The 12,503-nt window shown below is 47.5% G+C and overlaps 1 protein-coding gene across 2 annotated transcripts in view; it reads right to left on the minus strand.

Moving 5' to 3' along the window:
* LOC146784393 (gastrokine-1-like) overlaps nt 1–10,537 on the minus strand; it is a 31,786-nt gene extending 21,249 nt beyond the window's left edge. Inside the window, exons 1-3 of one of the 2 annotated variants that reach the window (XM_085634554.1) lie at nt 10,421–10,500; nt 8,257–8,310; nt 115–199 (exon numbers count right to left, since the gene is read on the minus strand). In XM_085634554.1, coding sequence (XP_085490680.1) covers nt 115–126 — 12 coding nt within the window. In that variant the 5' untranslated portion in view covers nt 127–199; nt 8,257–8,310; nt 10,421–10,500. Of the gene's footprint in view, nt 1–114; nt 200–8,256; nt 8,311–10,420 lie in introns of both variants that reach the window. The other variant, XM_085634553.1, reaches the window with a different exon arrangement.
* Nucleotides 10,538–12,503: the final 1,966 nt, after the last annotated feature.

Here is a 12,503-nt window from a genome sequence, read left to right on the forward strand (position 1 = left end):
CATGTCAGAAAATGTCAGACCCATGGGCAGGGTTTAGTGACAATGTGCACATAATATGCATCTACAACAATTACATTAATTTAAGTGAACTCCTTAGAATAGTCAGCAGCTGACCTCACAATCCATCTTGGATGCACCGCTTCTCAACCTACTTTGGACATCCCCTGCCGTTGAGTTTTCCCTGGTCTCCTCACAGTACCTGAAAAGAACATGCATTAGGAAATGTGAATCTAGTGCTTCTCCACATTCCAGGTGTAAGCGCACATTGGCCTCTTCTCTACAGCTTCTTGGTTCTGTTTCTTAGGCACTGACATGAAAAGCGTGTATTCTGAGAAGAGTCACTCGCAGGTCAGGCATTAGCTTGACCTGTGACTGACTTGGCCCCAGCCTTATTAGCCTTTCAGGTGAAGCAGTCTGCCAGGAAGTGACAAGGAATGTATCCGTAAGTTCACTCCCTCTGTACAAGTACTCATAGACCCCCTTGTGACAGGGAGACCGAGGGTCCCGGATTTGCTGGGGCAATGCCAGTTTTTAGGTTTTGCCTGCACAGCGCTTGTGAAATCTCTTGTATTTCATATATCTTAAAAGGGGGCGTTTATCAGTTCCCAATGGCGAATTACTGTGTTCAGTCGCTTTCGTGTGGAACTTTTTTTTTAACTTTCCCTGGCTGCGCACATTTACGATACTTCTACTAAAGCTAATCACACAGTTTAAGCCCCATTCACAGTCCTGATAAGATCTCTTCTGTCATTATAAGACCTCTTCCCACAGAAAAGGCAGACAGTTTCAAAGAGTATGCTGGCTTTTTATTACTTAGTTGTGTAAAGCAAATGTTTTAGCCTTAGAATATTTGTGGCATTTCCTATACATGCCTCAGTACACTTCTTTGAACTTTGTAGGCATAATCGGATTGATTTTTTCAATTTAATTTATTTGGTCAGTATGATCAAATTCTAAATGATGTGATAAATATTGCATGATAAAAATAAAGTTATATACAAGAGCTATGCTATATTTTACAACTAAACAAGTAGCCACAAGTGCAGGGTCATGACCTAAATGGTGCAGCAGGTGCAGTAGCACCAGCCCCATAAGTCAGAACTCCTCTGAACACATAATATTGCTATATTTGACTACTAAACAGGCAGTCACAATTGCAGTTACCATGCAGTAAAACAGATGATTTAAATGGTGCAGCAGGTGCAGTGGTACTGGGGAAAATAGCTCCAGGGACCCCACTAAACCCACATTATTGCTATATTTTACTACCAAACAGGCAGTCACAAGTGCAGTTACCTTGCAGACAACAGGGTCATGAATTGAATGGTGCAGCAAATGCAGTGGTACCGGGCCAAAAAGTTGTCAGAACTCTTCTAAGCACTATGGTCATGATTACAATAGGGCAGCAGGTGCAGTGGCACAGGGACCAAAAGCTCCAGGCACCCCAATAAACACTTAATGTTGCTCTATTTTACTTCTAAACAGGCAGTCACAAATGCAGTTACCTTGCAGACAACAGGGTAATGATTTGAATGGTTCAGAAAGTACAGTGGCACAGGGCCAAAAAGTTGTCAAAACTCCTCTAAACTAAGCCTAGGCGGAGTTTGCGGAGTTCCGCGGTGCCAAAAAAACCTCTGCCGTGCTTTACGGAGCTCTGCAAGCAGCGGAGTGCGTTGTATAAATGCCGTTTGCGTTGATTTTCAGTTCAAGGTGCTTGTTCGCACTGTGCAATCATCACAAACTGCACCATGCACAGCGCAAGCAGGCGCTGCTTCCTTTCTGCCGCTCGACTATATTTTTACTCGAAGTGGCAGCTTTCTCAATGCCAACGGACGGTTTTTCAACATGAGCAGTCACAAGCATACCCAACCACTCACAATGAGAAATCTGACTGCCTTAATTGAGAAATCTCACAGGGAGGTAAATTTTCCATGCTCGCGCTGGCCAACTTGATGTTGATGATCGCGAAAAAGGAAAAGTCTCGCCCGCAGGTGGATTTTCCTTGCTTGCCAACTTGACGTTGATGAATGCGAGCGAGGAAAAAAACTCCGCTCCGTAATGCAAAGCAGAGTTTTTCAGAACTCAGCGAGCTCCGCGTAACGCGAAGTGCAGAAAACTCTGCAAACTCAAAGAGCTGAGCGGAGTTCACCGCCCAGACTGACTCTAAAGACCTAATATTGCTATATTTTACTACTATACAGGTAGTCACAATTGCAGTTACCTTGCCGTTGAAAGAGGTGTGATTGAAATTGTGCAGCAGGTGCAGTGGCACCGGGGCCAAAAGTTGTCAGAAATCCTCTGTACACATAATATTGCTATATTTTACTACTAAACAGGCAGTCATAAGAGCAGTTATCTAGTGAGCACTGGAGTCATGATTTCAATAGTGCAGCAGGTGCAGTGGCACCGGGACAAAAAGCCCCAGCACTCCACTAAATACCTAATATTGCTATATTTTATTCTTAAACAGGCAACCACAAGTGCAGTTTCTTTGCAGTCAACAGGGTCACCATTTGAATGGTGCAGCAGATGCAGTAGCATCAGGCCAAAAAGTTGTCAGAACTTCTCTAAACATGTAATATTTCTATATTTTACTACTATACAGGCAGTCACAATTGTAGTTACCCTGCAGCTAAAAGGGACTTGATCTGAATGGGGCACAGGTGCAGTGACACTGGGGCCAAAAGCTCCCAGGACCCCACTAAACCCAGATTATTGCAAAATGTTATTACTAAACAAGACAATCACAAGTGCATTTATCTAGCAGGCAATAGGGTCATAATTTAAATGGTGCAGCAGGTGTAGTAGCACCAAGACCAAAAGCTCTAGGCACCCCACGAAACAGATTATATTGCTATCTGTTACTACCAAACAGTCACAAGTGCATTTACCTTGCAGACACCATGATTTGAATGGTGCAGCAGGTGCAGTGGCACCGGGGCCAAAAGCTCTGGGGACCCCACTAAACGCAGAATATTGCTAAGCTTTACTACTTAACAGGTAGTCGCAAGTGCAGTATTCTAGCAGGCAGGCACTAGGGCCATGATTTTAATGCTGCTGCAGGTGCAGTGGTACTGTGGTCAAAGGTTGTCAGAACTCCTCTAAGCAACAAATATTGCTATATTTAACTACTAAATATGAATGCACAAGTGCAGTTACCTTGTAGGCACCAGGGTCATGAATTCAATGGTGAAGCAGGTGCAGTGACACCGGGGCCAAAAGCTCGAGAAGCCTCTCTAAACACCAAATATTGAAATATCTAACTACTAAACAGACAGTTGTCTTGCAGTTAAAAGGCAAAAACCAAAGGAAATGATGGACGGAGTGTTGAACATTGCAAGCACTCACCCCCAGTCAACTGATCTGGGTTTAATCCATCACCGTTCTTTAGCCCACTCTGCCACCCCAGTTCAGACATGGCCATATGCAAATCAGTCTGACCCTGTGCCTCATGGGAACAGTCCAGCCCGAACTGCCAAGCCATGTCTTCCCTGGACCGGAAACAAGCTTCCTAGGACCGGTTTCTGGCATTTCAGCCGTCATCAGCCAGGCTTGCTTGAATCCAGTGGCAAAGTGAGCAAGGGACTCACGTCTGAGCATACCCTGCCAACTTATGGCGGACAAAGCAAAATCCAAAGGAAATGATGGACGGAGTGTTGGACATTGCAAGCACTCACCCCCAGTCAACTGATCTGGGTTTAATCCATCACCGTTCTTTAGCCCACTCTGCCACCCCAGTTCAGACATGGCCATATGCAAATCAGTCTGACCCTGTGCCTCATGGGAACAGTCCAGCCCGAACTGCCAAGCCATGTCTTCCCTGGACCGGAAACAAGCTTCCTAGGACCGGTCTCTGGCATTTCAGCCGTCATCAGCCAGGCTTGCTTGAATCCAGTGGCAAAGTGAGCAAGGGACTCACGTCTGAGCATACCCTGCCAACTTATGGCGGACAAAGCAAAAACCAAAGGAAATGATGGACGGAGTGTTGAACATTGCAAGCACTCACCCCCAGTCAACTGATCTGGGTTTAATCCATCACCGTTCTTTAGCCCACTCTGCCACCCCAGTTCAGACATGGCCATATGCAAATCAGTCTGACCCTGTGCCTCATGGGAACAGTCCAGCCCGAACTGCCAAGCCATGTCTTCCCTGGACCGGAAACAAGCTTCCTAGGACCGGTTTCTGGCATTTCAGCCGTCATCAGCCAGGCTTGCTTGAATCCAGTGGCAAAGTGAGCAAGGGACTCACGTCTGAGCATACCCTGCCAACTTATGGCGGACAAAGCAAAAACCAAAGGAAATGATGGACGGAGTGTTGAACATTGCATGCACTCACCCCCAGTCAACTGATCTGGGTTTAATCCATCACCGTTCTTTAGCCCACTCTGCCACCCCAGTTCAGACATGGCCATATGCAAATCAGTCTGACCCTGTGCCTCATGGGAACAGTCCAGCCCGAACTGCCAAGCCATGTCTTCCCTGGACCGGAAACAAGCATCCTAGGACCGGTTTCTGGCATTTCAGCCGTCATCAGCCAGGCTTGCTTGAATCCAGTGGCAAAGTGAGCAAGGGACTCACGTCTGAGCATACCCTGCCAACTTATGGCGGACAAAGCAAAAACCAAAGGAAATGATGGACGGAGTGTTGAACATTGCAAGCACTCACCCCCAGTCAACTGATCTGGGTTTAATCCATCACCGTTCTTTAGCCCACTCTGCCACCCCAGTTCAGACATGGCCATATGCAAATCAGTCTGACCCTGTGCCTCATGGGAACAGTCCAGCCCGAACTGCCAAGCCATGTCTTCCCTGGACCGGAAACAAGCTTCCTAGGACCGGTTTCTGGCATTTCAGCCGTCATCAGCCAGGCTTGCTTGAATCCAGTGGCAAAGTGAGCAAGGGACTCACGTCTGAGCATACCCTGCCAACTTATGGCGGACAAAGCAAAAACCAAAGGAAATGATGGACGGAGTGTTGAACATTGCAAGCACTCACCCCCAGTCAACTGATCTGGGTTTAATCCATCACCGTTCTTTAGCCCACTCTGCCACCCCAGTTCAGACATGGCCATATGCAAATCAGTCTGACCCTGTGCCTCATGGGAACAGTCCAGCCCGAACTGCCAAGCCATGTCTTCCCTGGACCGGAAACAAGCTTCCTAGGACCGGTTTCTGGCATTTCAGCCGTCATCAGCCAGGCTTGCTTGAATCCAGTGGCAAAGTGAGCAAGGGACTCACGTCTGAGCATACCCTGCCAACTTATGGCGGACAAAGCAAAATCCAAAGGAAATGATGGACGGAGTGTTGGACATTGCAAGCACTCACCCCCAGTCAACTGATCTGGGTTTAATCCATCACCGTTCTTTAGCCCACTCTGCCACCCCAGTTCAGACATGGCCATATGCAAATCAGTCTGACCCTGTGCCTCATGGGAACAGTCCAGCCCGAACTGCCAAGCCATGTCTTCCCTGGACCGGAAACAAGCTTCCTAGGACCGGTCTCTGGCATTTCAGCCGTCATCAGCCAGGCTTGCTTGAATCCAGTGGCAAAGTGAGCAAGGGACTCACGTCTGAGCATACCCTGCCAACTTATGGCGGACAAAGCAAAAACCAAAGGAAATGATGGACGGAGTGTTGAACATTGCAAGCACTCACCCCCAGTCAACTGATCTGGGTTTAATCCATCACCGTTCTTTAGCCCACTCTGCCACCCCAGTTCAGACATGGCCATATGCAAATCAGTCTGACCCTGTGCCTCATGGGAACAGTCCAGCCCGAACTGCCAAGCCATGTCTTCCCTGGACCGGAAACAAGCTTCCTAGGACCGGTTTCTGGCATTTCAGCCGTCATCAGCCAGGCTTGCTTGAATCCAGTGGCAAAGTGAGCAAGGGACTCACGTCTGAGCATACCCTGCCAACTTATGGCGGACAAAGCAAAAACCAAAGGAAATGATGGACGGAGTGTTGAACATTGCATGCACTCACCCCCAGTCAACTGATCTGGGTTTAATCCATCACCGTTCTTTAGCCCACTCTGCCACCCCAGTTCAGACATGGCCATATGCAAATCAGTCTGACCCTGTGCCTCATGGGAACAGTCCAGCCCGAACTGCCAAGCCATGTCTTCCCTGGACCGGAAACAAGCATCCTAGGACCGGTTTCTGGCATTTCAGCCGTCATCAGCCAGGCTTGCTTGAATCCAGTGGCAAAGTGAGCAAGGGACTCACGTCTGAGCATACCCTGCCAACTTATGGCGGACAAAGCAAAAACCAAAGGAAATGATGGACGGAGTGTTGAACATTGCAAGCACTCACCCCCAGTCAACTGATCTGGGTTTAATCCATCACCGTTCTTTAGCCCACTCTGCCACCCCAGTTCAGACATGGCCATATGCAAATCAGTCTGACCCTGTGCCTCATGGGAACAGTCCAGCCCGAACTGCCAAGCCATGTCTTCCCTGGACCGGAAACAAGCTTCCTAGGACCGGTTTCTGGCATTTCAGCCGTCATCAGCCAGGCTTGCTTGAATCCAGTGGCAAAGTGAGCAAGGGACTCACGTCTGAGCATACCCTGCCAACTTATGGCGGACAAAGCAAAAACCAAAGGAAATGATGGACGGAGTGTTGAACATTGCAAGCACTCACCCCCAGTCAACTGATCTGGGTTTAATCCATCACCGTTCTTTAGCCCACTCTGCCACCCCAGTTCAGACATGGCCATATGCAAATCAGTCTGACCCTGTGCCTCATGGGAACAGTCCAGCCCGAACTGCCAAGCCATGTCTTCCCTGGACCGGAAACAAGCTTCCTAGGACCGGTTTCTGGCATTTCAGCCGTCATCAGCCAGGCTTGCTTGAATCCAGTGGCAAAGTGAGCAAGGGACTCACGTCTGAGCATACCCTGCCAACTTATGGCGGACAAAGCAAAAACCAAAGGAAATGATGGACGGAGTGGGCAAAAGAACGATGGATTTAACCCAGATCTCTTGACTGGGGGAGAATGTCTGCATTGTCAGCATTCCGTCCATCATTTGTTTGTTGTAACGCTTTTCGCCCTAAGTGGGATGGGTATTCCCAGACGTGGGACCCGTGCTCACTACGCCACTGGAGTCAAGCTATCCTGGCTGATGACGGCTGATAGCCAGAAACCGGTCCTAGGATGCTTGATTCCGGTCCAGGGAAGACATGGCTTGGCAGTTCGGGCTGGACTGTTCCCATGAGGCACAGGGTCAAGACTGATTTGCATATGGCCATGTCTGAACTGGGGTGGCGTAGTGGGCAAAAGAACGATGGATTTAACCCAGATCTCTTGACTGGGGGAGAATGTCTGCATTGTCAGCATTCCGTCCATCATTTGTTTGTTGTACCGCTTTTCGCCCTAAGTGGGATGGGTATTCCCAGACGTGGGACCCATGCTCACTACGCCACTGGAGTCAAGCTATCCTGGCTGATGACGGCTGATAGCCAGAAACCGGTCCTAGGATGCTTGATTCCGGTCCAGGGAAGACATGGCTTGGCAGTTCGGGCTGGACTGTTCCCATGAGGCACAGGGTCAAGACTGATTTGCATATGGCCATGTCTGAACTGGGGTGGCGTAGTGGGCAAAAGAACGATGGATTTAACCCAGATCTCTTGACTGGGGGAGAATGTCTGCATTGTCAGCATTCCGTCCATCATTTGTTTGTTGTTGCAGTTAAAAGGGGCATGATTTGAATGGTGCAGCAGGTGCAGTGGCACTGGGGCCAAAAGCTTTAGGAACCCCTCTAAACACCAAATATTGCAATATTTTACTACTAAACAGGCAGTAACAAGTGCAGTTACCTTACAGACAATAGGGTCATGATTGAAATGGTGCAGCAGGTGCACTGGCACCAGGCCCAAAAGTTGTCAGAATTCCTGTAAACATATAATATTGCTATTACATCAATTAATCCTATTATTTCTCTCTTTCATTTAATTTTTTTTAATGTTGCTATTACTTACCCACACTATACCACTAGTAACAGCACAATATATTGCCTTATTGTACATAAACACTTTAGCAGACTTTTTGTAACTTATATTGTGCAACTAATCCGCATGCTATAACTTACAACAAAAAACAGCTTATTATTAATCACATAGGTGAAACCTAAAGCATTTACCAATGATTGTTTGCTATGTCAGGTACTCCAGTGCTGGATTACTTAGCACCCACTTTAGGAAAGCAATTTAATGAACGTGGATGATGCCATATATAAATGTTGAATTGAAGTACCCCTTACCTGAACAGCGAATGCTTGGGTCAGGCAGATACCCAGCAGGGCTGCAACCAACATCTGCGAAGAAAGCGATAAAATGAGACACTGTTAGATATGGTGACACAAGGTGATCTGCCGACTTGTTGACGTCCCCATTAGCAAACAGGAAAGTGACTAAGCAGACCGTGGTGGCAAATGGGTACGATCTATGTTACTTGCAGATTATTATTTTTTTTAAAGCAACGTATTTGTCTCTGGTTTTATAATATTTTATTGTTTCAGGCATTTACACTACCTTATTAATTCGGTATGGCAACGTGTTGTTCCCCAATTCTTTAAGTTATATAAACTTACTTCAATATGGAGTTCTTTTTCATGTACCATCTAACAGTAGATTTCCAACCATTTGTAGGTGCTTATAATTTTGGCGGACAAGGCAATTGAAGCATGGGTGTTTCAGAGATTTACTCAGGATCACATAAATTAGTGTAACGGGAAGCCGGGATTGGACAATAGAGTTGGGGTTTCCATTATATAAGTTCAACAACTGTGTTACCTAACTACACCCCCTAACTAAATATTTTTTATTGTGACTACACATAACTACAATGCGCAATTATCTTCTAAATATAACGACGCAAGTCTTGAAATCATCAATTTTCAATACATAAATACGTCTTTCTTCTCTTACTTCTTCCTTTGCTATCCATTCTTCCAATATGTTCACTGTGTCACTTGAAAGTAAATCTCTTGATGGAAGGTGCCCAGCCCCTCTTCCAGTGTAAACAAATTAATTTTATCGCTTGGTTGGATGGTGTTAAAAATAATTACACCAATTAAAAATTAAGGGCCAAAACAGTTTTAACATTTAACACCAGTCACCCTGATGTTCCATAAAGAATACCAGACTCCTTCAACACTCCCTCTCACTGCCCGCGAAGGATATATTAACTTCTGTGCTTCCATTTCTAAGTTTCCACTTCCCTTTATATAGCAACACACATGTGACCAGCACTGTGTGTGACGAGACTGTGGACAGCTACAACATCACCATCAATTAGGAACAGCAAACCACCAACTCTCTTCTAATTCTGCTGAGAACAACAATGTGACAAAGTGATCGTAGCCACAAGTAAGAAATTGGGCAGATAGACTTAGTAAAATGGTTATTGGAGCATCGGATGACACCAAGATAGGCAGTTGAGATGCTAGGATTAATGTTCCCCTACAAGCGCTTGATCGGATGCTTACTCATGCCCCTAAGGATCCTGAAATGGAACCTTATGACATCACAGGAAGTACAGTGACAGAAAAGAGCATAAGGACAACAAGAAGCCAAAATTATGGAAAAGAAACAGAAAACACTACTGTGGTGTCAGCCAAGTTTGGGCATTCATTGAGGTGCTTTTAGTGGTAACCCTGAGCTCAGACTGACAGCAATGCGAGGACGGATGCCCCCGGTGACAGTGCACAACCCCATCCCGCACCCTCGATGCAACCAAAACACTGCTGCAAACCGCAGGCTATGGAGCAGAGCACACAGAGGCAGGGACATTTTAAGGATTTTGGGGGCCCTGGGCCAAACGTATTTTGGGGGCCCCTGTTCCAAAGAGCTTTGATTTAATGATCCAATTTCAGCTCTTTCATACCCTCTTTGCCAGGTCACTGATAGTGCACAAGAACACTTGTCCAATTTATAAATGTGTTTCCAACTAATATTCAGCGCTAGTGATGTTTGTTTTCAATATTGTAACTCAGCAGCAGCTCACTAATGTTACTGAAAATAATCTCTGAGACATCCTCCAATTTCTCATATGCGAGGTCCTGTTTTGATCTAAGTAAAAAATGTATATTGCATGAAACATAAACACAACATTCTGTTTGCAAGAGACTCACACATATCACCCACATTAAAGGAAAATGGTATTTTAAAAAATCTGTTTAAGAATTACTCAAGGTCATTAGGGCAAGGCTCTCTGCAGAACAGAGCTGGCTCTATTAGGGGGCCCTACTGAAAGGCTGGGGCCCTGGGCCAGAGCCCACTTTGCCCATGCCTTAAAACATCTCTGCACAGAGGTCTCCTCCCGAGGGCTAGAGGCGCAAAAATATAGCAGCCTTCACTACTGATACATATTCCCTGGTTTAATTCACATTACATTGATAGATTAATACATGTAGATATACTTACAGGGGCCGTCATTTTAGACTCTGGGATGAACACTACGCCGAAGGAAGGACTGCTCTGAGAACCGGCTGCCACGCACAGAGAATGTCTCGGAAAGTCGGCACGTTTCTATAAAGTAAGATTATAATCGGCCTTTAATGACGAAATAGCCATAAATATTGTCAGGACATGTCAAGTTGCGGTATTGATTCGGCTTATCAGTCCCAGTGTTTGCGAACTGCTGATTCAGTGGGATATTATGACAAGTCCATAAGTTATGGCCAAGGATTAACATGTCCTCCCTGCCCTCCATGAGAACAGGCCTTGTGATTGGACGGGGCAAACTGGCGAGCAGCGACCAATCACCTGCTTGATGCCAGCTGGGAGGAAGACTCCTGCATCACAGGCCACAACCGGCATCTATTGCTGTAGAAACTTGACTCAACATTTAGCTTGGGATCAACGACCTCAGCAATCATTTAAGCAGGTCAGGAGTAGAGCACTAAATTATTGAGGGCCGACTCACAAAGGGCCTCTGAGCTCGTGGAGAGGCCCAGGGCCCGGACTGCCTGTAGCGGAACCCGGAATTTCCCCCGTTGGGCTGGAGGGCAGTTTTGTGGCCGGAGGGCCGCTTTTCTTACAGGGCTGAAATATAGGCCCCCTGTAAGAAAAGCGGGAGGAGTCCTTCTTGTTACCACCACCCTCCCAGCACCACCCCCACTGCGGCTCACAGGGACGGCGAGCAGCAACCTGCCAGGGCTGGTTGCTGTTCCGAGTCTGGCCCTGCGGAGGCCTTGCAGTCGCTGCATGGGGACCCACTCCTGGCAGACCTCAGCACTGCAGTTACTGGTTGTGGAGGTCCTGCCACAAGGGCGCAGCCCCTGCCACAAGGGAGTTGAGGGGGCGTCAACACGAGCATGTAGGCCATTTGTGAATTAGGCCCTGAGCCTTCTCTTTTTTTTTATAAACAATTTTTTATTGATTTTACAAAGACACTACACCAGCATTGCATCACAAACCCATGAAAGTCTTGGATTACATATAAGACTCTGCGCAACCCACCAGACAGATACTATTAAAATACAATTATTTGACAAATGGACAGTCCCCCCAATGATCACCCCACCTCTCCCAAACATTTCCCCCACACTCTGTGATATTTCTTGGGGCACCCACGCGCTTCATACATAACTTTCTCCTGCGTAGCGCACCAGTCCACCCCAGCCCGCCATCGTCCAACGCTCGGGGACTCAGGGCATTTCCATGAGGCCGTGATGTCTCTCTTAGCGACCACCAGTGCTGTAGTTAGAAATACATTCTCGTTCCTAGACCCATCTAACCCGTCATTAATGCCCAGGAGTGTGTGCTTCGGGTCATGAGGGACCTCCCACCCCAAGAGTTCAGTAAGCTCTTCATCTATTCCCCTTCAGAACCGCGCCAGTTCGGGACAGGCCCACACCATGTGAAGGAAGTCAGCCGGGTCATGACCGCATCTAGTACAGGTTGGGGCTGGACTAAACCCCGTCCGATGGAGGCGCGCCGAGGTGAGATATGCTGCGTGTAAGAAATATAGCAGGACCAGGTGCAGCCTAGTGGATGCAGTGACTGTTCTCGGAGCCATAAGAGCATGACGCCAGTCCTGTTCCTCTAGTGGGCCAACCCAGTCCTCCCACTGAGCCCGCAATCGATCTAAGGAGGTGGGAGTATTGTTAATCAGTGTACGATAGATACGTGACATGCCACCCTTCCCCAGGTCCCCAAACATTATCTGGGCTTCAGGTGGGCTGTGATCGGGAAGCGGTGTACCCATTGCAAGGTGTGAGCGGAGGGCATGTCGCAGTTGCAGGTACCTATAGAATTGTGATTGGTGCAGTGAGAATCTGTTTTGGAGGTCTCCAAAGGAACGCATATGGTCCCCCACCCATACGTCTCCCAGCTGTGAGATATCTATGAGGTCCCAAGCCCTGAAGCCCTGCAGCTCGTTCACTTCTTTCAGCCAGGTCCCATTCCCCAATGGAGTACACTGAGTCAATGTGTGTGTCCACTTGGTGTGCCGCAGTGCAGCCCGCCAGGCCAGCAACACCGAGCGCGTCACCTCGGGAAGGCA

Source organism: Triturus cristatus, chromosome 11 (genome assembly GCF_964204655.1).
Source record: "Triturus cristatus chromosome 11, aTriCri1.1, whole genome shotgun sequence".
In the NCBI taxonomy this organism is placed as follows: Eukaryota; Metazoa; Chordata; class Amphibia; order Caudata; family Salamandridae; genus Triturus; species Triturus cristatus.